Source organism: Muntiacus reevesi, chromosome 1, assembly GCF_963930625.1.
Source record: "Muntiacus reevesi chromosome 1, mMunRee1.1, whole genome shotgun sequence".
In the NCBI taxonomy this organism is placed as follows: domain Eukaryota; kingdom Metazoa; phylum Chordata; class Mammalia; order Artiodactyla; family Cervidae; genus Muntiacus; species Muntiacus reevesi.
In genome coordinates, this window is record NC_089249.1 from 95,966,810 (window position 1) to 95,993,358 (window position 26,549).

The 26,549-nt window shown below is 52.5% G+C and overlaps 2 protein-coding genes across 7 annotated transcripts; both read right to left on the reverse strand.

Moving 5' to 3' along the window:
- Positions 1 to 873: 873 nt before the first annotated feature.
- ATXN7L2 (ataxin 7 like 2) lies at positions 874 to 9,674 on the reverse strand. Of its 6 annotated transcripts, XM_065907449.1 has the most exons (12): positions 9,505 to 9,674; positions 7,550 to 7,615; positions 7,062 to 7,166; positions 6,441 to 6,651; positions 5,860 to 6,146; positions 5,143 to 5,225; positions 4,607 to 4,860; positions 3,586 to 3,784; positions 3,325 to 3,446; positions 2,049 to 2,844; positions 1,668 to 1,768; positions 874 to 1,037 (listed from the first exon to the last, which is right to left on the reverse strand). In XM_065907449.1, the coding sequence occupies exons 1-11, from the start codon at positions 9,629 to 9,631 to the stop codon at positions 1,676 to 1,678; spliced, it is 2,343 nt and encodes a 780-aa protein (XP_065763521.1). In that variant the 5' UTR covers positions 9,632 to 9,674; the 3' UTR covers positions 874 to 1,037; positions 1,668 to 1,675. The 6 variants fall into 6 exon arrangements, with proteins under 6 accessions (XP_065763521.1, XP_065763531.1, XP_065763543.1 ...); XM_065907459.1 differs by lacking the exon at positions 1,668 to 1,768; XM_065907471.1 differs by lacking the exons at positions 874 to 1,037; positions 1,668 to 1,768 and adding an exon at positions 7,798 to 8,809 and having other exon boundaries at positions 1,783 to 2,844; positions 9,505 to 9,637.
- Positions 9,675 to 11,360: 1,686 nt separating this feature from the next.
- SYPL2 (synaptophysin like 2) lies at positions 11,361 to 25,764 on the reverse strand. Its single transcript, XM_065907486.1, has 6 exons — positions 25,441 to 25,764; positions 25,206 to 25,280; positions 17,995 to 18,119; positions 16,716 to 16,917; positions 15,604 to 15,795; positions 11,361 to 14,074 (listed from the first exon to the last, which is right to left on the reverse strand). Exons 1-6 carry the CDS (start codon positions 25,492 to 25,494, stop codon positions 13,928 to 13,930), a joined length of 795 nt encoding a protein of 264 aa, XP_065763558.1. The 5' UTR covers positions 25,495 to 25,764; the 3' UTR covers positions 11,361 to 13,927.
- Positions 25,765 to 26,549: the final 785 nt, after the last annotated feature.

The following is a 26,549-nucleotide window of genomic DNA, read 5'->3' on the forward strand; positions in this document are numbered from 1 at the left end:
TTAGGGTTTGAGGACCAAAGGAGGGACAGGCAACAGTCGTGTCCCCTATCTGCACAGTAGCTGTTGTCTCCAGTGAGACAAATGGAAAATCTAGGGCACTCCTAGCCCTTGCCGCCTCCACACCATCTGCTCAGCCCCGGGGAGCCAGGTGATCCTGAGGGACTAGGACCTCCCACACGGTGGCTGCCTCCCACATCAAGGGAAGTTCTGTAAGTGATATTACCTTTTCCCTTTCTGCCTCCAGAAAAGGTGTGCTTCAGCTTAAGGAGGTCTACCTGGGAGAGGCTGCACCCCTTCATTAAGGGTAAACCCACAGGCCATGGGGCGAGAGAGCGAAACAGGCAGTCCCACAGGAATCAGGGACATCCTGAGAGCAATTACCAACTCCACTTCAGCTCCAGTGGTTGAGAAAATGAAGTTACTAGTAAGAGGCAGGAGGAGCTGAAGAAACTGAGGCAGTAATTCAGAGACAGCATGGAGGCGCTGGGGTGCTGGAAGACAATAGGGCCACAGGCTGATTCTCCTATTCCTTCAAGGAGAAGATCCAAGAGTAGACCCGGAGGTGTGGCTCCCCTCCCCCATCAAGTTTCTTTCCCCAATAGGACTGTAGTCCCCTTGCTCACTAGGAGCCACATGCCTCCTCATCCTAAGACTCCCCCAGTGACACAACCCCTAGCCATTTCCAGAGACTAAAAGTACAAAAACATATGAGCATAAGAGATTCTTTTCCAGGCAAGTGATAGGAGCTGGAGGCTGACTGCCTATCAGGTCAGCCTCCTGGGGTGTAACTGGGGACAGTAAGGACACTCATTTTATTACACTTCTTTCCTTCCTATGTTTCTGTTTTTATATTTTCTTAGCAGCAACAGAACAGGAAGACAGTCTTGAGGTATTTTAAAGAGTTTTTTTTTTTTTCTTAAAAAAAATAATATAAAGTTATAAAAAGCGGCAGCAGCCTGGGGCCCGGATCTGGAGGGGAGGAGGTGCTGGCGGCTCCATTGCAGTGGGCAGGCACTTTCTTGTTAATGGGCTTTTGACTGCAGGAAGACAAGAGGCAAGAGACAGGGTCAGGCTAGGGGGTCTACCTGTCCTCCTATCCAGTGAACTATGTGGGCCATAAAAGCTAAGGTTCGATTTCCTCCTGCTGGTCTGTTGAGTAAAGCTAGGCACGGGGGAGGATAAATGCCTGCCCAGCAGAGGCAGTCTGGAGATCACCCATGCAAGCGGGGGACACAAACACACTCAAGCCCTGGGCAACTGTCAACTTATTACTACATTCATATGGGTGCGAAATGTGTTGGGATGCATCTGGTCAGTGCCTAAACCAAGAGGGCATCCCCACTTCCCACCCAATTCATCCCGCCTGGCTAAGATCATATGTATAGCTCAGAGCATGCTACTCCAGGGCTCCCATCAGAAGAGGCAAATAAATCTGGCTGCTGGCTTTTCTGGAAACCCTGGAGAGTTTGCCTGACACCTGAAAACCTGGCAGTGGATACATGTGCAAGGTGGACAGACATGCATATGGGGACCTTGGGTGCTGTCCCTGCCCTTTCAGGCCCTAATGCCCGGAAGCAAAACCAATGAACAAGACCAGCCCACCCACCCTGTGCCCCAGTGTGTTAGGCCACAGCTCTGGGACCCCAGCTCAACCCCACTGCCCAAACCTTTCTTATCAGAGCTCATGGAGTCCAACTTCCTTTCCTTCAGGGAACAGAGGTAGCTCCAGTTCCTGGAGTGAGGGCCACAGCCAATTCAGAAAGTGGCCCTTTAATTAAAGCAAAAGTGGGGGAAGGGGGAGAGGCAGAGGCAACATCTCCTTAGCCCAAGAGAGAGGGCTGGGGACAGGGGAAGGCCCACCAAGCAAGAGCTGGGGTCACCGCTCCCTAGAGAAGATGGCCCAGGAACTCTCAACTTCCCCAGTCTTCCCCTCCCTGAACAAATTTTTTTACCTAGGCACCTCTTTCTGTCAGGTTCCTGCTGGGCATGCCAACCTCATCCATCCTGACCCTTCCCCGCCCCCGCTCTTCAGGGAGCTGGGCCGGTACCTTCAGTGCCGAACACTTCTCCTCAAAGGCCAGGGCCGGACCCGGCTTCTTGCGGCGCACAGAACAGGCCGCGTCGGCAGGGGCGCCGGCCTGGCAGTGCTTGGCCTTCACGGGCCGGCAGTAAGTGGCCAGGTTTTTCCGCTTCTTGGCTACCTCCTCCTCAGAGAGGCAGGTGGTCGGCAGGGCCTTGGCCACATGTCCAGCCACCGCCTGGCTGTCCAGCTGAGAGGCCTTGACTGGCGTGGGGGGCTGATGAGGGGAACCCCGACAGTCCAGGGGCCCTGCCCTCTTCACTCTTGGCCCCACCGTCCCATTAAGCCCCAGGCCCAGAGCGGGTTTAGTCTTGGCTGCGAGGCCCCGGCATCCAGAGGGCTTGCCTTTTCCAGTGGGATCCAGGAGGCAAGTCCGTTTGAAAGTGGTGGGGCCCGGCGATAACTTTCGTTTTCGAGAAGGAGCCTCCACCTCCAGCCTGTCCTTGCCTTTGGACGACTTGCTGGCCTTGGAAGGTGGGAGCTTGCTGAAGGACGGGGACGGTGTGTTGGCAGGCAGTGGTGAGGTGATGGCCTGGCTCCCGCCCATGCACTCCGCCTGACTACAGGCGGCTGCCACGTTGGGGGAGCCTGCAGGGTAGCTGGGGACAAGGCTGTCCTTGGTGGGGGGCGTGGAGGCAGGGCAGGAAGGTCTGGGGGGTGGGCCTGGAAGGCGAGGGCTGCTGCCCGTAGGGGATGGGCTCAGGGGAGCAGATGGGAGGGAGCTGACAAGGTGGGATGGAGGCTCAGCCGCTGGTGGGATCTTCCTGCGACAAAAAGAGAGCCCCGCTGTGATGCCAAGCAAGTCAGAGGGCATCCCCACCAATATACAACAGCATTTCCGCCCCAAGAACTGGCCCAGAAACCCTGGCAGTGCTGCCATCTGCTGGGAAACGCTGGAACTGAGGAACATGAAGAAGGCCCAGGGACAGACAGAGATGTAACTAAAATATAGATGTTTTAAGAATCCCGCTTTAAATCCCAAGTTAGCCATCCTCTATCCCTACTTACCTACAAGGTACTGGAAGTGACAGGTAAGAGTTAAGATTCACTCCCAGACGACCCATTCATGCCCGACCTTAGCCTAGCTCCAGGCCGCCAAGTTTCCCCACTTCCTCTTCATCCTACTTGGGGGCTTCCTGGCCAATAGCCAAGCCACACTCTAGGTATGTGTAAAGAATTAGGGCTTCTGAAGCCCACAAGTGCCTAGGACCCAGGGAGGAAAGTTCTGGGGCCAAGAGACTCACTTCCACATGTGGGAGCTGAGGTGCCGTTCCAGCATGGAGCTCAGGGCCGAGCAGAACCGGTCCAGCCGGCGGCTAAACACGTAGCATCCTGGACTCACCAGCCGGCTCCCAAAGGTGCAGAACTGGAGGCAGAAGGAAGGTACATGGTTACCGGTGACTGAAATACAGGGAGGGTACCTGCACACAGAATCAGACCTCCTTCCCACACTCTGGACCAGGAAGGCTACCCCCTCACCCCACCCCCACCCCCCAGGTCCTTACCGCCTGTGGCCGAGGGGGCCGGGTTGCATAATGGCAGTCAGTGGGGAGGTGGAGGTCATCAGATGTCCCCTCCTCCTCACTCTCCTCGCTGGAGGCCTGGGCCCCACCCCGGGGCAGGGGGAAGGGGAACAGGCCTGGATCCCCATCACCACCAAAAGGGCCTTCATCATCCAACTCACTCTCAGAGGAGGCCCGGGACCTGGAAGGGCCAAAGGGGATGTGAGGGCAACATGACAGAAGTGGGTCGGGGAGAGGGGGTTGTCCCTGAACCCGTCAAGCTCAAAAAGCCAGGGCAGACACCCTGTGGGCCATCAGACAAAGAGGAAGGGGGCCAGGGAGGGAGGGGACAACGGAGCTCACAGAGTCAAGAGTCGGAAAGATCAGGGGCCACAGCTCCCGAGGGATTCTCTCCCCAGCCCCTTCACTTCCCAGGCCCTGCCTCCTCAGGGGGAAAATCTGCTCCAGATACGCCTCCTCCAGAAAATCTTCTGAGGGTAACTGCACCCAGCTCGGGTCAGCCCAGTCAATTTTCTCAACCCCCTTCTTGCATCACATATTCCTGTGAGCCTGTCTGTGAGCTGAGCCTGTGTTTCGTGTCTGCCCCTCGTGTTACAGGCAGAGATGGGTGTGTGTCTCCTTCGGCAAGGCAGGCTCTCCCCCGGGTCCAGCGCAGCCTCTGCACACGAAGGGGCCAGTGAATAAATACACAGAAGGACTGCCTCACCCAGGACCCTGACCCTTCTGGCTCCCCAGTGACAACTTTTCGCCTGGTGGAAGCAGCTGGGAGAATGTTTTTATCCTGGGTATTGGATCGCTACAGAGAGGCAGGGGTACTGACTGTGGTATGCCAGGTTAGCAGCGGGGGAATCACCTGCTTCCACACCACTGCCAGGGCTCCTCCCCCCACATCAGGTGGAGTGAGCAGCATCTTCCAGGACACCCCCGGACCCGTCTCCAGGGGTCCCTGACAGTTTGGGGCCAAGTGTCCCCGGGTCAGATGGGTGCTGGCTCCTGGACCTACCTGGGCAGTGCACAGTAGGGGTAGGTTGGCTTGGCACGAGCAGAGAAGGCGCTGCTGGGAGCAGCCACTGCTGCCACAAGTTGAACTGAGGCGGGGGGCTCCTGGGAAGGGCGCTCGAGAGCTGCCTCCTTGCGCCCTGGGCTCTTCTCCTTGGGAGACTCCCCTTTGCGGGAGTTGGCCTTCAGCTCTGCCACCAGCACGTCAAAATCCTTGGCTCGGCCCTGGACCTCCCGGCGCTGGTGCACCGAGTGGATCTAGAACACAGCAGGGTGGAGGGTGGGGAGGGGGTGTGAGCTGAGCAGGGGAAGGGGCAGCAGTGTGCTCTGGCCTAGGCAAGTGGAGAGATTGGGGGGGGATCTGGGAGCCACCCCCCTGCCTGCTGTCCCTACCTTGGGCCCACTGGGACAGCCCCTTCTCCCCATCCCTGGTCTGGGCTTAACCGCCATCCCTTGAGTTGGACCTTGGATAAGATCGCACTTCCTCTCCCTTCCCAGGGCCCGTGTTCTCCCTTAGCAGGCAGAGGGAATAGAGGTTACCTTGCAGGTGAGAAGGCGGGTACAGATCTTTTTGGTCTCTGGATTTATTACCCCACACTGCCTGTTGAGGTCGCACTCCTTCCCTGTGGGGAAAGCAGGTTCCATGAATCCCACAGCCACTTAGAGGAGGCCCAGGGGAAGGTCTGGCATCTTCATACCAAAGGCCTGGGAAGAGTTGGGCCTAAGGCAGGAGAGCCTCTGGCTCTCAGGTCTGCAGCTGTAGCCTTCCAGACAAACTCCTCTGGGCATCAGCAGCTCTCTGCTGGGCATAAGAACCATCCCCTCCCCATTATCAGCCCAAGAATCCTTTGGGGGGCTCCAAGCCCCAAATAGAGCAACATACACCAAGAAACAGGAGCAGCCACAGGCATCTGGAATGCCAGGGAAACCAGCTATGGGAGGTTTCTGGTGCCCTGGATCTAGGTGAGAAAAAAGATAAAGGTCCATAGCCCAGGGTGAGGAACAGTAACTTCACCTACTTGGGCACAGGCTCCCATAGCCTTAATCAGGACAGCTGGACTGAAGAGACTCTTCCAAGAGAGCAAGCAGGTCAAGTGAGTGCCCACGTCAAGGGATGATCAGGGGTCCCTGTACCTCAGCAATTTGTGATGGCCAAGCCCCCTCTTCGCTGACCCCCTCTCCATCAGACCCAAGGACAAAGCTGTCCAAAGGAGTCCCCACTCTACCTTCCTGACCCCCAAGATCATGACTACTCACGAGCCATCTTCCGGTGGGTTTTGGGGGGCAGCTTGACCCCACCAGGCTCCTTTTCAGAAGGGCTGCTTTCAGTCCGGTGACTGGGGCCCTCGCTGGGGGCTATCTCGATGCTCTCTCTGCCAGGAAGTTCTTTAGAAGGGGATGCCATGGGATTTTTTCCAGGGGAGTCCTTGGTGAGGCCACCTGGCTGGCTGAGGAAAGCAGAGGGTGGGGCCACCCTGATTCCATGTCCATCGGGCTTCGGAAGACTGGACATCTTCTCCAGATTCACCACAGGCACGAAAAGGCTATACGTGGAGAGAGGGTGTAGGCTGGGAGGTAGGGAGGCTGGGTCTGGGCCCCGGATTCTAGCCCAGGACCATCTCCTTTCCTGGAATTTGGGTGGGCTCCTGCAGGGGTGCAGAGCTCGGGACAAGGGAATCCTATATTCCCTGGAGCAAGTGGAAGGGAGCTGCAGAGAGAGCTGGCTCCCTCCCACCATGAGCAGTGCCCATCGCCCCATGGCTGCTTCCATTTGTGTCAACCCCTCCTTGGGCTGTGTGGTCAGGGCTTGTCTCAGGGAGTCTCCAGCCTTTCCTTACCAGAGGTTGTCCTTCTGGGTCTTCTCAGGAGGCTGGTGGCCACGGCTGCGAGACCCCTGGCCCTTCTCCCTGGAGGAGGTTTTGGTAGAACCTGGGGCCCTACAAGCAGGGGCCTGCCCATTCACTACATGGCATTTCTGAGAGCTGGCAGGGGCTGGAGGTGGAGGTGGGGCCCGGGCGTAGAGCTTGCTGAGGGGCCCATGTCTTCTTTCTGTCGCCAGGAGGTGGAGAGAGCAATCGAGGTGAGTGCTATTAACTGCCTCCTGTCCCATCCTCCTAACCCTGATCACAGATTTATGATAGAGAATCTGCAGTTTCCGAATGTTAGGTTTTAGATTGGCCTCCTTCCCCTTTGAATCTGCACCTTCAAGACTGAAAATTCTAGGACTCTGCTTCTTGAAACTCTTAGCTCTTCCCAGATGCTAGAACTTTACTTTGCTAGAAGTTTGCTTAAACAATAATCCCAACCAACCACAATGTCTGAAGCTCCACCCCACCCCACCTTCCTATTCACAAAGCCTCCCTCCATTACCCACGTGACCTCCCAACTGGCCCTGTCCTCAGAGTTCCAAGTTCCACCTTCCCCTGTTCCCTCTATCTCCTCCCTAGGGCTCCCCTCACCGCAGTGCTTCTGGAAAGCTTGAGGCTTCACCACTTGGCTGCAATGGTTACATACAACCAAATAGAAGTCGTCATGGGCAGGGCAGTGCCCGAAGATGGACATGTCTGCAACGACAGAAGCCCTTATCACTGGGGCTGGGGATGCCAGGGTTTCCCTGTAAGATCAGAGAACAGACCCACCCACCACTCAGATGATACTTCCCCTCCCAGCTGATATAAGAGGCTTTATGATGGATGCTTCCAGAGTTCAATCTAACCAATCCCTAAGAATGCAGGCTTTCAGGTGAGAAAGCAGCAAACACCAATGATTAGGATCTCCCTCAGTCAGTCACAGGAGCCAGAGGAAGAGGCTGACTCAGACCTATCAAACTGAGAATGCCCAGACTGGCTGCTTCGCTGGCTGCAGCTACCTCCTGGGTTGTGGCTGGAAGAAGGAAAGGTGGTCCTGTCTGCCCTGGGCCCCAGCCCTCATGTGTGCTGACTCCCACCTTCTTTAATGAGGGTCATGGCATCCAACTTCTTCGGGTTTTTGTTACTCTCCTCCAGCTCAGCCCCTAAAGGAGAAACACAGCTCAGAAGGGCCACTCCCATCCCAGATGCCCATCTCCAACCCGACCAGGTGCTGTGGCCAAGCAGGAGGAAGCCCCTGCCTCTTGACAAGCACCCGGTGCTCAGGACCACCCAGAGAACCATCAGTGGATCTTTCTCAAGTGGTCATTCTTCCTTCACCTGCTACCTCTGGAATAAGCTGGCTCCATCAGGAGGATCCTTTCGTGTGGCTCCTTCACTCCAAGGTGCAGTTCAGGATCCCATCGCTGACCAGTTGGAAGACTGTGGGTAATTATCTCTATTCTGGGCCTGCTTCCCCATGTAAATGGGGAACAGTCCTTCACTTATTTGACTACAGATCCCCGAGGCCCTTCTTGAAATTTCTCAGATGCGTTCTTTTCGCTTTTCTTGGCATCCCAAACAGATACTCTCCCGGGTCCCCAACCTCAATTTTGTTTCACTTCGGTTGCCATGGCATTGTGAAAGTTACACCCAGTTGCTCAGGTCCTGCACTGACAGGATAGCCACAGAGCAGAGAAACTGCTATCTTGGGGCCCTTCAGCATCTTCAAAGTCCCCTGGGTCAGTTACACAAACCCTTTTCCTCTTAAGGGGGTTTGGGCAAGGGTTGCCCTTGTACCTCAGTTTCTGGGTTGATGACAAAAACATCTTAGCTATGCAAAGCAGCTCTTTCCCCATCCCCCTATCTTACTGCTCTCCCCTCCCTCCTCTACGCCCCCTCCCTGTCCCTTGGAAAAAAAAAAATCAATTCTGAGTCACCAAACCCGTCTGATTCCATTTCCGGTTCTCAGTGCACCCAGACCCTGACAATGGCCCCATCCTTGCCCACCCAGCATGGGGCAGTTCTAGGGTGGCCTGAGGCTCCCACTTAGGTCTGCTTCTGACACCTACTAACAGACTTGCCCCTTTCTAGAATGAGAATACTGACAGTCTTATATAATCTCCAGATGAGAGGGGTGGTGGGTTAGGTATGCAAGAGACAAGGGGCAGCCTCCACTCTGAAGTCCGTTAAAATGCAGTGATGAACAGAACTGAGCTGGGAGTTGGATGTCTCCGAGGAGAACAAGTGTCATCAGAGACGGCTCCATGTGGTCTTCTCCTCCACCTCTTCTCACTTGCAAACTTCTTCTGGGGCGTGATGCCTGCTGTCACCCCAAAGGCCACGAGGCCAGATGCCCCCTGGGGCCCAGGAGACAAAGATCAGGAAAGGGGCTGTCAGCCCGCTCCACCAAAAGCACTCAGGGGCCTAGAGAAGGTGGGTGTCAGGGGAGAGAGCCCGGGAGGTAGGGCAAGAGGCCCGGGAAAGGACGGGGGGTTGGTGGCAAGGATGGATGGACAGAAGGAGGGAGGAAGGGAGGATGGATAGAAGGATGAACCGATGAACTAATGCGGAGGAGGCGGGGGTCCAGTGGCACTGCAGTCGACAGGCAAACGCCGAAAAGGAACAGAAGGTGTGGGGCAGAAGGCGACGGAACAAGGGGGGTTGGGAGGGGGGCACAGAAGTGGGGTGCGTGGGAAACACGTGGAGAGGACTGTTGCGGATGGGGAAAGCCCGAGGCAGGTGCAGGAGGGGCGGAAGCTGGAGGACAGAAGGCAAGAAGAAACATAAAGGAAAGCAGATGTAGGGGCAGGTATTGGGCGACGGCAGAGGCAGAGGTGGGCAGGGTGGGCTGCTGGCGGAGAGCCGGCGCTAGGACCCGGAGGCGCGAAGGTGGCTGAGAAGGCGGGCACTAGGACCCGGCGGGTCCTTTGTTTGGGGGGCCGGGGAGCCGGACGGCGGCTCCCGTCGGCAGCTCCCCTCTGCTGGCGGGGGCCCGGAGGGGGGGAGGGGAGACAGGGATGGGGTCTTCAGACTCTAGAGGAGCTTCACTCACCGTCGGCCGCGAGCAGCTCGGCCCGCTCCACCCACGAGCTCCAGCTCTGTCCCGCGAAGTCATCGAGACTCGGCACCCGCCGCTCCAGAGCGGCCATTGCTGCCGCCGCGCGTTCACGCACCGCCATCACCGCCGCGGACGCGCGCCCGCCCCGGCGCCGCCGCCGCGCGGCCCCCTCCCCGCCGCGGGCACGCCTCCCCTCTCCCTCCCACCTTTCCAGCTCACCCTTTTGCGCAAGCGCAGCACTGTCCGTCTGGCTCTCAGTCTCTCGCCCACGTAGCCTTCTGGGAAATGTAGTCAGCTAAGTGGTGCTGTTGCCTACTGAGCTTGCCACAAGAGCCCCTCCAAAATGCATGATTGCGGGGGGAGAAAGAGACCAAAGCCTCAGGACCTCCTCTCCTAACCCTGTGAACACATTCTTTCTGCTACCAGTCCCTCTCTTAAACTCACTGCATACAGACCCCAGTCCCAAACCTCTCTGCCCAAGATGCCCCTTTAAGCGGTGCCTCCGCCAGCTGACTGGCGCCCCTTCCCGGGCTGGCGGCCACGAGCGACTTCGCTTCCCTGTAGATCGAATAGGGTAGGTGCAGGGAGGTGGGCGCTGTGAATCAGAAGGGCAAAGGGAGGGGGTCTGTAGGATGTGCTGAAGGACACAGGGGTTGGAGTGGGGGAGGATCCTCAACTCTGGTGGTGTGCCTGTGTGGGAAACCCACGCTGCCCTAATGCAGAGCAGAGGGTTGGAGTAGCGTTTTCTGGATTTGGTAGGACCTAGTTGAGCTGACCAAGATCACCTGTCAGGATGACAGAAGGCTATCTGAGAGCCAGAGCCAGCCCCGGAACTGGGGTGGCCCTGAGGCTGCTGGTGTTTGCAGCATCTCTGCTGATCCGTCTCTCCCCTTCTGATAACTGCGATCGATACCCTGTATCGCCTCTTCTCAAACCCTGGTTGGACCCTGACTCCATCCATCACTTTGGCTTCTTTTTCTAACGAATATTTTCTGTGCTGGCAGGGCTGCTACCAGATCTTCGTCATAGGGTGATTTCTCATCAGATCTGTTATTTTCCTTGCTAAGGCCTGGAAAATATTGATACCTTAATCATTCACATCTTTCTCCTCAGCTGATAACATTCTTTCTTACCTTAATACACTCAAGAAACAAAAGCCTGTCTCCTACCCCATCACATCAGAAAAGAGATACTAATTCTCTTTTCCCTTACACCGCACCCCTTATTCATTCTTTCATCTCAGAGGAAATCAAACTGGAGGCAAATAAGTCAAGGTCTGTGACTTCAAGACCTCTGCATGTCTTCTCATTTTCACCCAAGGAATGTTAAAGTACTTCAAGGATGATCTCTGATGGTAGAGCTTCTTAACCTGAAAACCAGAGATGATTCCTAGGAGGCTGGCCAACCTGGTGACATTGCGTGTAATATTGTGCCCAAGTGTATTTTTCAAGGGAATATAAATGAAGCCTGTGACTGTCTGTCAGAAGGGGCATAGAGGTGCAAGTTTGTAAGGGTCAGAGGGCAATGCATAAGACCCTGAACTCCTGACAGGAAGCTAGATTAGGTCACAAATGGTAGGAGAGCACATGGAAACAGCATTGTGGAAGCCACTATCTCCTGCCTTTTGAGTTTACTCTAAATTTATTAATGAGTCTCAGTTACTTTGGATTGAGGGGATGTCACCAGGCTGGGGTCTGCCCCGAACAACTCAGCCTTCAGACTCTTATTGCTGGGAGTGCAGAGTGGAGAGGAGTAGAATAATGTTTTGGTTGAAAATGCTGATATTTGTCCAAGAACTTAAAGCAAGGGGAGGAGGAAAAAAAAATCCCCATAAGGGCTACATTCTTGGCTCCTTCATGGCAAATGCTTAAAGCATTGTTTATTCATGTGTATAATGACAAGCACCAGAAAACAACATGCAACATTCGCCCCCCACCCCTGATCTGCAATCCCAGAAGAAGGACATCTACGACCATGATAGTGGAGGGAACTCGTGTTCAGAAAAGGTCCGAGGTGGGCATCCTGGCAGAATTTACTAGGGCAAAGGCAAGTGCCCTGCCTGCTGGCCTCCTCCCAGCAGCTGGAGAAACCAGACACCTTCTCCTACCTCAGGCTCCACTAGGCACAGTGGTGATGCCAGCCCTGGTTGGAGGGAACATGAGTCCTCTGAGGACAGTCCAGCCCTCTGAAGGTAATGAGGTGAAGCAGCCTTTCCTTTTAGGATGGCCATGAAGAGAGAGGCCATAGCCTAAATCAAGGCTCTTCTGACTGAGAACAAGCCAGCCACTTGAAGACGATAAAAGAGGCTTCTTGGCTTAAGGGAGAGTTCTGGGCTAGGAGTCCTTGGCAGGAGTGTATACCTACCCACCCCCCTTCCCTAGCTGAAGGGCCAATTAGTAACTTAGGCCCCCCCAAATGAGAACACTTTATCCATCACATTTCAGATAAATTATAAATATGTACACAGAATCAAACATAGTTCCAGTAGAAGCTGCTCACAGACCCTCACAGGGGCCAGCTTGAAGAAAAATGAAGGAACCCCTTTGTTCTCTGTGTCTCGAGCTGTAGGCAGAGCTGTCCCACCTTTTCCTTGAGTAATCACGGGGACAGCTCAGGACAGAGAGAGGTTCAGACTTAGAAATACCCTCATCCCCATCTCCCAGCTTCCCTCCTCAAATCCGTTCCCCAAAAGCTAAAAAAAAAAAACAACTAATTTTTCACTGAAGGACTCTGGGGCGTTTGAAGATATAAATCTCACACTCCCCTATCAAGCGGGGAAACTCTGACCCAAAAGATTGGCCCAAAGTCAAAGGTCCTGCCACCCGGGTTCCCCAGTAATGCACATGTTACTGTGGAGGGTGCTGAGGGAGGTGAGGAGGTTGGAGGGGTTGACTCAGTCCTGAGGAGAAACACACAGGACACATCCACCTTTGGGACGACAGATGGGCTAACTGGCCCTGGTCTGCCTTTGTCAATCTCCCCTGGCAGCTCTGTGGCCAGGGCAGACTGAAGCACTTTGAGTGGCATGGGAGGCAGATGGCCCTTACCCAGTCAGCGGTGACTCTTGGGCCCTGGGGTCCAGAGAGGGACTGAGGGAGGTATCGGGAAGAGGAGACACAACCAAGGACAAATATGGAGCTGGGTCCCGAAATGAAGAAGCACCAATAGCATCGGCCTGCCCTGGACTGAGGCGGGGGTGAGGGGTGGGGGGATAGAGCCTGGAAAAAACGAGGAGACAGAGGAGGAATGGAGGGCAAAGTGAGGGCATATTCTTTCATAAAGGTGAGAAAGGGAAATGTGAACCAGGGTCCAGAGAAGGAGCAGGGAGGAGGAAAAAAAGAAGAGAGTGAAGGGGAAGTGGGCCCATCCATCCATGTCCCGGGGCCCTGGGGCAGCTTAGACTCATGATGGTCCTTTTTCCTCTTTCCAAAGCTGCTAGCTGGCCCCACAGAAATCAAAGGAAGGCCTGAACAGACTCAGAAAAGTATCTTGACTGCTTCAGATCCAAGAGGCTGGGGAAGGGAGGTGAACAGAAAGGCAGGAGGTGGGGAGGGCTGAAACAGAGAGCCTCCTAGCCCCCTCATCTTGTGTCCCAAGTGTAAGACAAGCCCAAGAAGGAGGTCAGGGAGAAAGGTAAAGAGTTCCTGGGGCAAGTAGGAGTTGAGAGTGTTTGTGGAAAGCGCCCCAGCAGGGAGAGGGCGGGGGGAGAACTAAGGGAATAGAAAAAACTGATTCCCCAGCAAGTTTCCTGGCTACTGTTTCTTGAAGTTGCAACTCAGTTGCAGTTGGGACCCTCTGGAAGGCTGTTTTCTAGGCAAGTCAGCCTCCTGGGTTCAAACATGATGGACTCTGTGGGCAAACAGCGGCCAGAGGAGGGAGTGGGGAACATACTGAGCTCAGACTGATGTCACGTCAGTGCAGACATGGGGCCTTGATGACAGCCACTGAAGAGAGGTCACTATACCACTGGTGGGCCCTCCATGCAAGGGAGCAGGTAGAAGGCTGCCAGCCAATTTCCCCTCCCCCCACTTTTATTGAAGCTGGACAGATGGATAGAAGTGGCAGCAAGGAACCAGTCTCAGGTCTCCTGACCCCACCCCTTGCCTGCAGCAGAGGCTGGTTCTCAGAGGCTGTGAGGATACGTATAAGACCCCAAGGGAGATGCCTGGGTCCAGGCAGTAGACAAGAAGCACTGAGCTCCTGCCATCTGGGACTCCAGGAAGAGGAGGGATAGGAAGGCACTGGGAGGGCTGCCCAGGTTTCCGACAGCTGGTGCCTGCCCATCAGTGAAGACGTCTCAAAGCCCAGAAATGATGGGGGGGGGGGGGGGGGAGTTGGACGAGAAGGAGGAGGGAGGTCCTGGAAGCCGGAGGTGCTTGAAGAGGTGCTGTCCTGTTCGGGAGTAGCTGGGGGCTGCTTACTGCTTCTCCACCGCTCCCTGCTCAGCTGCGCTCTCCGTGCTGGCGCCCTGACCCTGGTCCTGGCCCTGCCCATGCCACGGAGTCTCCTTGAACACAAACCAACAGTTCCCGGCCCACAGGAAGAAGTTGATAAAGCCGAAGAGCTGCAGAGACATGGTGGGGAGAGGAGGGAGGTCGTGAGAATAGAAAGGAAGGCACTGTGGGAACCAGGAGGGGGAATGCCTGTGTGAGGTTGGGGGGAGGGAGGCACAGAGGGTTAGACGGACTAAAAGGGGACTGGCTGTAGAAGCACGGTTTAGGGCCATCACCCACTAAGGGGCTCTCTGATGAAGGTATCTAACTCTGTCTGCAGCATGCACCCAAGTTGTGGCTTGGTCGCTGGGAGAATGTGATTCCTGGAGTGGAGCACCACGCAAAGCAGAGCAAAGAGCAGGGGCTTTCATGGCGCCTAGCCCAGCATCCCTGGGGCCTCCTGGATGGGCAGGGCCAGAGCTGTCCAAGGTGCTCCTTTCCCAGGGCAGCCAGCCAGCTGGCTCTATCCAAATATTTATTCAAAATACTTAAAAAACTATCAGCAGGAAGTATTTAGGGGAGGTGTACGATGTCTGCAATTAACTTTGAAATGCATTAACAATAAGATGGATTGATAGATGAACAGAGGCAGATAGATACGTGATAAAGCAAGTCTAGTAAAATGTTAATGGTACAGTCTAGTTGATTAGTGTGTGGGTGTTCATTGTAAAAATTCTTTCAACTTCACTGTATGTGAACATTTTTACAGTACAATCTGGGGGGTGCGGTGTGGGGAGGTGGAACCTATCATCAAGATTCCAGCAAGATCTAGAAAGCTCCCTGGTGTACCAGCCATTAAACCTTTCAGTTACTGGGCCTTGGGGATGTTTTGACCATTTTCAGGGAGAGATTTCCCTAAGTAAAAGTCTCTCAGTCGTGTCTGACTCTTTGCGACCCCATGGACTATACAGTCCATGGATTCTTCAGGCCAGAATACTGGAGCTTTTCCGTTCTCCAGGGGATCTTCCCAACCCAGGGATCGAACCCAGGTCTCTATCTGGGGATGTTTAAGCCAAAGTTTTCCAGGGCAGGGCTGAGGTGGCTGGGATGACCGGGGTGCATTTGCAAAACTCGAGGCCTCGGCTATTTACCAACTGATATAGAGATATTTTGATGTTCTAACAACTAAGGTGGCCAATACATGCATACCAGCTGGACCCACCACTGCCCAAAACTCTTTTCCAGCCTGGAGCTCCTTCTCATACAGTCTGGGTCAGCTCCCAGCTTTGAGTCCCATCAAAGCCCTAGGCGCTGTCTTCATGTGCTTGTGCGCGCGCACACACACACACATAAAGAGACAGGCAGAGTGGGAGGTGGTCACAGAGAGCATGCCAGGAGTGGGGGAGACAGAGGGAAGTGGGAGGCAGAGGGCAGAAGGGGGAAGAAACGGAGGTTGAGTGGCCCTTCCCAAATGTCCCTTGGGGTCAGCCAGGGGCCAGCAGGCAGCATGAAGCAGAGGGGATGTGCTGGCTGCAGGTGCTGGGGATACCAGCTGTGGGGACACCCTCTCTGTTCTTCTCAGCCCCTACTGCTGTGACTGGCCTGGGCATCAGGGACAGGGCTGCCTCCCCCAGACCCCATCAGTGGCCACAACTCTCACCACGGAGATGTTGGCCAGTCCCATGGAGGGTGTGGCCCCGGCACTGCACACCGCTTCCTCTCCATGGCACACAGACATGGCGGCGGTCAGGCTGGATGGCCGTGTGGCCCCCTTGACATCAGTCAGGCCCTTGCCCCAGGCAGCTGCAGCTACCAGCCAGAAAAAGGTGAAGGAGACAGTCACACAGAAGTCCTGGGAGGAGCAGAGGGACAGGAAATAGTCAGAAAGGACTCCATGATTCTGCACTTCTTTTCCTCTTGCCCTAATGTACTGTGATCCTGGGGTCCCAGGACAGCTGCCTCTTCCCATCCTATCCGACACCTAGAGCCTCAGGGAGCCTAGATCATTCTAGGGAATCTTCCATCACAAGAATCCTGCCAGCCAGGGCTACCCTTGCCCATGCCCTCAGAACTGAGGTCAGGGAAAAAGTCATCTATTGGTCGGTGTCATCCCCAAAGCCAAGCAGCCTAAACGCACCACTCTCCCCTTCCCCAGCTTTTGCTTTGATTACCATTGCTCAGTTACACCTGGTGGCAGAGTTAGGGTAGACCACGGGAAATAAGTGGGGATCCCCTAAGGCACCCTTTCCACCTTGCATGCCTAGGATAAGGATAAAGCAAAGGGGAAATAGTATTAATAATAGCTAGCAGTTATGGAGGCTAACTATATACTAGATATTTTTATACCAGATATTTTATCCTTCCAAAACAGTGAGATAGTTATTGTTTTCTTTCCATTTTCTAGTTGAGGAAACTGACATTTAGAGAGGTTAAATAATTTGTCAAGAGCATATGGCTAGTAAGGGACAGTGCTGGGGTTTGAACCCAAGCAAATCTGACTCCAGAGCCTACTTCTTGAAGCTGTTGTGCCTCCTCTGAGCAGAGCAAGTGATGGGAAGTCGGTAGACACAGAGGTCTGGGACATGGGCCTTCCACAGGCCCAAGGACCTGACAGCCCCAGCACCCAAAGAGACCAACAGCAAAGAGCTGGCAGGGAGGTCGAGGAGGTTCACCTGAAGCTTCAGGGACCCAGGAAAGCTGCCACGCTTGTCCTCAGCCCAGGACATACAGTATCTCCTCCCCACCCCATCCCTCCTGGCTATACCCACTCACCACCAGTGGGAAACGCCTATTTTCTGTATAGAGTTTGTGGAAACGTAGGTAGACGACGAGTGCAGCTATGGTGTAGAAGAAGGAAAAGATGCCCAGGGTCACGAAGAACTCAGCAGGGGCAGAGAAGTCTCCCATGAGGTGCATGGTCTTGGAGGTGGATTCGTCGTCACAGAGGGGCATCTCATACTGGACCCGGTTCAACCTGCAGGTGGCAGGAAGCCAGCCCTGAGCTCAGGGCAATCCTCTCCCTGTGCAAGCAGCAGGCTCTCCCTGCCCCAGGGGTAGTCCTCCCCCCGTTCTCGCCCAAGGACTCTTGCAGAGCCGAAAGAGGGGCATGTAGGGAAGAAAGTTTCTGGAGGGAACCTTGCAGTCAAGACAGGAATTTCCCTGGAATTCTGGCCAAACTCTACCTCCAGCTCAGTCACCACCCCACACTCATGCACCCTGCCCAGACACGGTGACCCTGTATTCCCAAGTATCTGTGGACCCTTTAGGTCATAACCACAAAATATATAGTTCATCTATTTCTCTCAGCCAAACCATCAGGGGAATGAGCTTCATCCTGCCCCTGGGAAAGCACCGTGCCCAAGTTAAGATTGGAATTACCCATTCTCAGACTTTAAGTCCCCCAGTGAGACTACATTAGACCAAATCAAGAGAGGAGAACAAACACACTATTATGTTCAAGAGACAGCTGATCTAACTTGGATGCTGCTACTAGAAATTTCTGAAGAGGTGAGCCCTGTCCCTATTCCCCTCTGAACACTTGGGCTCCCCCTTCTCTAAGCTCCTAGATACCCAGGAAAGAGTATTCCCTTCTACCTCCTGGTCAAGGTGTGCCTCCTTGTTTTCTGTTGGTACAGGTGAGCATCCCCCTTCAGCTCTTTAGGATCTGAGTACTGAAAAGCTTCCTTACCTTCAAGGCAGGGAGGAGGCTGCTGAGAGTAGAAGAGACTTGCCCAACTAGCCCAGACTCCTATAAGTCTCCACCCCACACAGTAGGGTTCTTTCTGTAGGAGCTGTCATTACCTGCTATTGGTTATTCATGGACTGGAACATTATTAAAACAAGGGTTTATCTGAGTTTCCCTTATATTTTTCTCTGGCGAGTGTGTCGGAAATTCCTAAAGGGCAGGAAGAACCTGTGCCTTGTAATTCTATTTGAAACTGGAGTGGTATACAACCAAAGGTCTTCAGGTTTCTGGAGGAGGAAGAGACCACACAGGTCCTGCCAATCCAATGAGAGAGGGTGTGCTGGGTCAGAATCAGCTCATGCTCACCTGAAGGGATAGCCGAATGCAACAATGATGGCGCTCACGTCCTTGGCTTCGTTGTTGCAGCGAACCGTTGCTCCTGTCTCCCCGCTGTAGGAGCCGCAGGACCCGAAGGCGAAAATAGCAAAGAGCTGAGGGAGAGTGAATCCCGTTTAAGAGTCAGAAGGTCTCAACTGGCCAAGATCTATCCCTCTGAACCACCCTCTCACTCCTAGCAGGTGCAGATATGGGATGGGGCCAAGTGAAAGTGAAAATGAAAGTCGCTCAGTCATGTCTGACTCTTTGCGACCCCATAGACTGTAGTCCACTAGGCTCCTCTGTCCATGGAATCTCCAGGCATACTGGAGATTCACTGGATACCACTCCAGAATACTGGAGTGTGTAGCCATTCCCAGGAGTCCCTTTAATCAAGTCCCTTCTGGCCAGGGACCCATGGCTTCTGTTGGTCTCCCAGCCTCAGGGTGCTCTGTTCATTGCACAGCCTCAGGGTGCTCTGTTCATTGCACAGGATGCTGGACCAAATGACCAAATGCATAGGGTTGACTTTGATTGGTACCTGGGAGGGAAATGAAGAGGGAGAAATGGGCAGTTTCTAGCTCTCCCCACTGGATGTGACATTGGAGACCACAGATAGCCTCCTTAAGATGATGACTAACACAAAGCAATTTAGGCTCTGGAAACTTCTATCTCAAAGGTGCATTTGAATTTCCTCCCCAAGGGAGAGGCATCCTAGAAATTCCCCTGTGCCAACCTAGATCAGGCATGCATGGAATTCTTTCCATTTTTCCTTTGAAGGCATCATTCAATCTTGTCATTACCTTCTTGCTAACTTACAGTGACTTCCTGCCTCAGTGGAGATATAGCTGGAGGGGACCACTTCTGCCAAGCCTTCAGAGGGACCAAGGGGGCAGGGGCTGGGCTGCTGTCCCACAGTACCACCAGCTAACTTCTCTTCCCCTAAAGGCACCTTTCCTTCAGCAACAGTGCTGGCTGGGTTGATGCTGGCAGTCCTGGCTCAAACCCAGAGAAAAGTATCCTCCACTTGCCTTATCAGCCTTTGCTATTTCCCCAGTGGTGTTTCACTTTATAATCTGTTGATGCTGCCATTTCTCGGTGTTGAGAACCAAAGGCATTTCAGATTACTTGAATTGTTTTCCTCTTCACCTTTCATCACATGTTACTAAACCTCCTATCTTGAGTGAAATGGAATTTCCTCATCCTACAATGTTCTAATTTCTTCTTGGGGACACACACTTTGATGAGAAAAGGAGGTGAGAAATTGGAATTTCTTATTCTCCCACATCATCTGTGGAGGCCCCATTTCCTGTGTTCTTACCATTGGCTTGCGCCTGATATAATCCTTTGTGTTAAGCAGTGGGCTTATTCTGTTAATTGTTCACTTTTTGTGTGTTGCTTTGTGATTCAGTATCTCAGACATGAATTACCTAGAGGACAGCTAATTCACATCCCAACCCTGAATCCAGAGTTGATAGAATAGACCTGTGGGCATGGTATCTCGCTAATGCTCGATAGTGTTATGGAAGGAAAAGAGACCTCGGTTAGGAGTCTGGAAATCTGGGTCCTAGTCCTGGTCCTGTCACTACGGAGCTAGCAACCTCTAACAAGCCGTTCTGTTCTCTGCGTCTGTTTCCTCGTCTGTAAAACAGGAGGCTTGGAGCGGGCCACCCAAAGGTCTTTTCCAGCCCTGTGGTTCTCTCACTCTGAGGGCAGCTCTCTCCATGTGCTCTTGGCTGGGTTTGCCAGCAGCTGCGCTCTGGCCCTGGATGGTGTCCAGTGCCACTGCCCCGCCTTGCATCGCCTGGCCTGGCAGATCTTCTCCAGGCTGGAGCTAAAGGTCATAATGGGTACCTCTCTGTTTTCAGGAGGTTTAATTCGAACAAACAAAAATTGTCTCCATCTTAACACACCTCCAGGAAAGGAGACAGTATAATCTCTCTCCAGTGCCTGAATAACCTCCTGATCTGACTTAAACTACAGAGGCCACAGTAGACCCCCTGTGTGCACATCTTCTTGACAGAACTGAAGAGAAGTCACTCAAAACCTCTGCATCATTACCTTTACATACTCCAAGTTGCCTCCCTGGCATAACCGTGGCACTTCTCTAGCTCATCCTCATAAGGATTCTCTAATCTTTTGTCAGCTCTGTGGTTCTCTGAGTCCTCATGGAAGTTTCTTTGTTCCTCTTAGCTTCTGGTGTCCAGAACTGGACACAATTAGGACGTACCACCCTAGGAAGGGCAGACAGTTGGATATATTTTTACTGTCGGCAGTTAGTGAGTGGCTCTGCATAGGTCCCCCCTAAAAGTTGGTACTTCTCACCTGGGGCAATGAACAATTAGTTATGGAGCCTTCTGTTTTACCAGCACTCTCTTGACTGGCACTCCTGACCAGCTACAGAAAGATGTCATTTATTGAGCATCTACTATGTCCCAGGCATTGTTCTAGGCAATATGACTTATTAGTGAACAAAAGAGAAAAACAAAATCTCTGTCTTCATGGAACTCCTACCCTAGAGCTTCAGTATCCACTATGGAAGCAATTATCCAAATGTGGCTATTTACATTTAAATTAATTAAAATTAAATAACATTTAAAATTCAGTGGCTTGGTCACACTATCCACATTTCAAGTGCTCACTAGCCACATGTGACTAGCAGGTTCCATACTGAACCACACAGATTATATAACTTTTCCATCATTGCAGAAAGTTCTGCTATATCCAGAAGACAGCCTTGAGGTTCTAAAAATCCTGAACCCTGCTTTATGATTCCTCCATGGGCAAAATATACCCATAGTAACTTTAGTATTAACTGCATTCTCTTCTGTTCTGATTCTTTGAAAGTCAGGAGTCTCTAAACACCTTATATAATTTTATTAACCAGAATATATGGTTAAATCAGAACACAGGAGGTGTCAGATAACAGATGACAGTTTGTTATTAAGTGAATGGACAGTGGAATCTTGGGAAAATCTCTCAGGTTCACAGAACAGCAGAGCAAAAAGGATCTCAGAGATTATCAAGCGCAACAGTTTCATTTCATAGAGGTGGAAACTGAAGTCCCAAAAGATTAAGTGACTTCCCCAAGGTCACATTTAGCCAATGTGAGAGCCAGGCTTAGAATTCACAACTCCCGATTGCCGGTTCAGTGCTCTATGTCATCCATTCATTAATCAACAAAGAGTTATCGAGCATCTACTTTGTGCCAGATGCTGCAGAATCCAAGATGAATAAGACCAGTGCCTGCTCTCCTCTCTCTCCAGAAAGGAGTCATGCTCAAATAAAAGCCAAAGCATAACCCAGGATCACAGAATTATTAAAGTTGAAAAAAGATCTCCACTCTGTGCAGGGAGGGTTGCAAAGAGGGAGGAAGTAGCTGTGCACCTCGGGACACAGGATCAGAGAAAGACACTTTCCCAGCTCCTTTCACCTTTCTGCACCAGATATGCCTTCTTCCTGAACTGTGTCAGGGGACTGAGCCACAGAGAAGAGTGCAGAAGGCCAGCAAGCACCAAGTTACTAAGCACCAAGCTGGGCATAAAGAACAGAAGCCAAGGAAAGATGGAGACCCTGAGACAAGGGGCATCTCCGAGGCTCTGATACCAACTAGCCTTCCTCCTCATGGACCTGCATTGCTGGGAACAGTGGTGGTCATACACTCTTCTCCTCCTCCTCCTTTCCCTCTTCCTCATGCCTCTGCATCTCTTTTGGAAAGATGTCAGAATAACCTTGCTAGTTTAAGGGTGAGGCTCCACTTTGGTGCAAACTTGCTTTTTGGTGATAACCTTTGTCAGTCCTGAGAACACTAACATTTCCACTTGGCGCAGAGCACAAGGAAGACATGTTCTCCCACAAAGCCTATTCCCACAATCATCTCATTGGTTGTTACGAACTCTGATGGTATGCTTTTGAATTCTCCATATTTATTGAAATACCTTATTTTCACTACCGAGACCCCAGAGCCAAATAAGTGACTTTGGCACCTCAAAGGTGAGTTACTGATCAAGGGCATGACCAGTTAAAAATAATACATCATCGGAACAGTGGGCTTCCCTTGTAAGAATCCACCTGTAATGCAGGAGACCTGGGTTCGATCCCTGGGTTGGGAAGATCCCCTGGAGAAGGGAAAGGCTACTGACTCCAGTATTCTGGCCTAGACAATTCCATGGACTATACCCATGGGGTTGCAAAGAGTTGGACACAACTGAACGACTTTCACTTTCATTGGAACAGTGACTGAATAATCCAAGAGATTCATACCTTACCCTCAGAGTGGGGTAAAGGGGAGAGGGAAGATAAGGAGGAAGGTAAGAAGGAGGGTAAGGAGGAAAAGGGGACAACAGAGGATGAGATGGTTGGATGGCATCACTGATTCAATGGACATGAGTTTAAGCAAACTCCAGGAGATGGTGAAGGACAGGGAAGCCTGGCTTGCTACAGTCCATGGGGTCGCAAAGAGTTGGACACAACTTAGCAAATGAACAAGAACAGAGTGGGGATTTGGCAGTAACATCTAAATGATCTTAGCAAAGGACAAGTCTTACAAAGGACAAGTCTAGCTGACAGTGTGCATAAGGGGGAAATTTAGGGAGAAGGAGAGGATTGGGAACCAACACTTACTGAATACCTCTTGGACTGCCAGGCTCACCATGGTCTTCTCAAATGCTCCAATGCTTTACACATATTACTTTCTGTAATCTTTCCAGAGAGCTCATGAGGTGTATCTTACCCTCATTTACAGATAAGAAACTGAGATCCATGAAGATTTCATCACTTACCCCAGCTTCCATAGCTAGAAATCCGAGAAAAACTAGTCTTCCAATAATTGGTATATGTCCGTGTTCTTTGCCTAGCTTAGTGTAGACTCAGTGAGACCCCAGAACTGAAACTGAGGTGAGATTAGTTCATTTAAAAATTTTTAAAAGATATGCTAATAGAAGAATAACATTACTTTATCTCACCAGGATTCCAGTAAAAGCTTTGCTTTTTTGGTAATAGTGACAACACAGTTTTCAGTTATCATTACAATAACTGCAAGTTTTGTGTGTGGTGTTTTTTTCCTCTTGTCGAGAGACAGGAGTATTTGATCCCTCCAAGCAGGAAATATGCAAAAAAAGTCCCAAATGATATTTTCACTGTCATTTTGGTGCTGGTTCCTGGGGCCAGTTCCTGTGTTCGCCTGGAGAGACTCAGGGCAAGTGAAACTCACTCTGAATTCAGGTTACCAGGATGGCAGTGAAAGCAAAGCATGTCTATTATGAGGCTATCCTTTGAATGAAAGCTGAGTTCAGAGCCTAGCCATGGACTCCTGGCTTGAATATTATGAGAGAAAAGCATAATTTCCTAAGAAATTGAGGATCTTAAAAGTCAAACAGGTTTTAATTCTTAGGAATCAGAGCTGACTGTGGACGAGACCAGGCATTACTTTGTTCAGCCTTACAGAAATGTTATGGGTGTTGGCTGGGGGAGGGTTGGGAAAAGGATAGAAAGGTTGAAGAAAGAAGCCTTTCAGAATCCCCCCCATGGAGGATGATTCCATGGTCTAATAACCTCATTGTTTTCCTCATCCCTTGACAGTCTTTCTCAAATTTCCCTTAGATCCAATTGTCTAGTTTAATGATAAAACTGTACTCTTTTATTTCTGGTTCTGCTCCTCTGGATTGCTCATAATGGCTCCCCAGCTCTGGATAGCAGACACATGGAGCCTTAAGATCACTCTTCAATGGCCCCTTCAGGTACTCAAGGAGTGAGTCAGAGCAGGGAAGTGAGGAGAGGTGAAAGAGCTCAGTGAGCAGTCGTTCCAAATGCTCTTGAGGCAGAAGGGAGATGGAAAGTCCCCACTAGGTCCCAGAGTTTGCACTTGGGAGCTCCCCAGGCTGGCCTGTAGCCCCAGTCACCGTCTCAGATATCGGAAGATAACCCCAAATGCACTATTGCTCCCAAATTCCAGATCTGATGATTCTCATCCAAAGGATGATTTACAAATCAATGACACAGTGTTAACTCTTGTCTCCAGCGAGTTAAAAGCCCTTTAGAACTCAATCCTCCTCAGTATTAATGGTAACTTATTCCCCAGATGAATTTTGTGCTGAAAGCACATTAATTAAGTTATTCACACACCATTTGGTGTGCGGATTGTCTAACAAATCTCTTCTGTGATAGTGTGCTAAATGTTCCCGACAGGTCTTTATAATTTGAAAGAGTGACTGCACCTGTCCAGGTTCCTAATTTATACACCGGGAAGGACAGAGAACATGCTAAGGTCTCAAAGTACCAGTCAGGCAGGAGATGGTGTTTCCCCTATATCACTACAGGGAAACTGAGGCCCTGGGCAAATGATTTCTTCAAGGTCACAGAATAAGTCTAATCAAGGATAATGTTCTAGCATGCCAACCCATTTAGAGCAGAAAGGGGCCCTAGGGATGGTCTGATCAACATTTGATTAATATTGGAAACTGAAGCCCAGAGAAGAGATTTTTGCCAAGGTCAAGTAGGCAGAAAAGGCAGGTTCAGGTCTGTAACCTAAGGCCCCACCTTTCCAGCTCAATGTTCTATCTTAATCTACAAGGCACGTTTTGGCTGACTTTTATTGTCTTATTTTTCTTTTCTTTTATTTCATCCCAGAGCCATGAAATCCATTCATTCATTCAAGCACATGCTCCCACAGTTACAGCAACGCAGATTACTCTAGTGATCTCAACAGAGCAGGCCTGCCAGCAAGGACCCTGTCCCTGGAGTCCAACTCCAGGATCAGTCAGGCCCTGGCAGGTCTGGGGACAGGATGGTACCCGTCGCCTGCCTCCTTCCCTCCTCTGCCCTCCGCAGCTTTCCTCGTCCCCCTTGTCCTCCTCCCCCCTCCGGCCAGCCGGGAGTGGTATGTGCAGGATCAGAGTTCTGGAAAGGTTACACCCGGGTCCTCTCGCCCGGGTGAAATGTGAGCGTCCTGGGCAAAGGCTCCTTGCACATAGAAGGACTGAATCCGGGACTCCGCATGCCTCGTTCCTCACTGTCCTGCCACCAAGTGCTGGAGAAGCAACCCCAGCCCGCCCCTCCCCCGCCCACCTGTCGCCGCCCCCCACCCTTCCGCCCGGCCAGCCGCAGCACCTCCCCACCCCACCCCCCAACTCCGGCCACATTGCTTAGGGTCAGCGTCACAGCCCAGGCTCCCGAAATAGCCCTCGGCTGGGGCTGCGACTCACCCACTGGAGAACTTTGATGAAGCCCAGCGGCTCTTCCAGCCGCCGCCAGCGCAGCCCCACGAGCAGGCGGTCCACCTGCAGAGACACAGCCCGCCCGTGGTCAGAGCGGTGGAGGACCCGGGGGCGCTGCCCCCTTTCTGCCACTCACATGCGGGAGAAGGGGCGGAAAAAGGGTCGGCCTGACACCCCAGTAGAGGAGAGGCGAGAGGGAGCCTCAGGGGCGTGAGGGGAGTACCTGCTCGCGCGGCGACTTGTCCGCGGTGCGGCTGGAGCTCTCCGTCGAGGACATGCTGGCGCAGCGGGACCGGGGCGCGGCGCGGGGGCTGCGGGGGCTGCGGGGACTGTGGTGGGGCTGAGGGCTGCTGACCCGCGGCGCGGGAAGCTGGCGGTACCGGAGCTGGAGCGGCCGTCGGCCGCCCGGGATCCAGGCTGGCTGGGTGGGTCGCGGGGGGCGCTGCTGCTCGCGTTCTCCGAGGCCGCGGCCGCCGCTCTGCCCGGCTGGCTGCAGAAAGCCCCCGAGTCCAATTCAAACTTCTGTCAAACTCGCGAACCAACTTGGCAGCCGAATCACGTGGCGCGCGCTCGCGAGCCCTCCTCCCGCCCCCTTAGCTCCCCGGTCCCTGCCCGCGGGACGCCTTAAAGGGGCCTGTGGCCTCTGCGGGCAGTTCGGCCGCGAGGGGGCTCCGGTTCTTTGCCAGAACCTCCAGGGGTCAGCGAGACACCACCGCCACCCCGACCCACAACCCAGGTGGGGAACTGGCCCGGCGCGCTGGCAGTCACCGGCTCCCAAGTTTATCTTTCCCAACTTTCCTGGATTTGGAGGTGCGCAGTGCCTTTCTTCTTCCTCAACATGATACTCAGAACCTAAAGCATTCTCATCAAAGCATTATTATCAGTACTGAAATAAAATCCTAAAACTTCTGATTAGCAAACTGCTTTCTCCCAAAATCTTCAAAGCCAGAACAGACGAAAAGGGCAATAGAAGATACCTGGTTTTTGCTGTCCAGTTAGGCGTGGCTTTAATTTTTTAACAGCAAAAACCATTCTTACCTTAGTGATTTGAAAGTTATGGATCACTGAAAAGTATAAACTCAGTCTCCTTTAAAATAGCCACTGCCATTTAAATGAGAGTGAAAAATAATGAGGAATGGAGGGGGCTCAGAAAATATACTGTGTGTTGAAAATTTGATGTTGTTACTTAGGATCCACTATAAATCGGTTGCTAATTTTCAAATTGGGTTCTGCACCAGCCAGAATGAGTAATGATGCATATTGCACGTTCGGTTTACAGCAGTGTAAATGTTAAGTACTGAGAGGTTAAGTGATTTGTCCAAAGTCACTGAG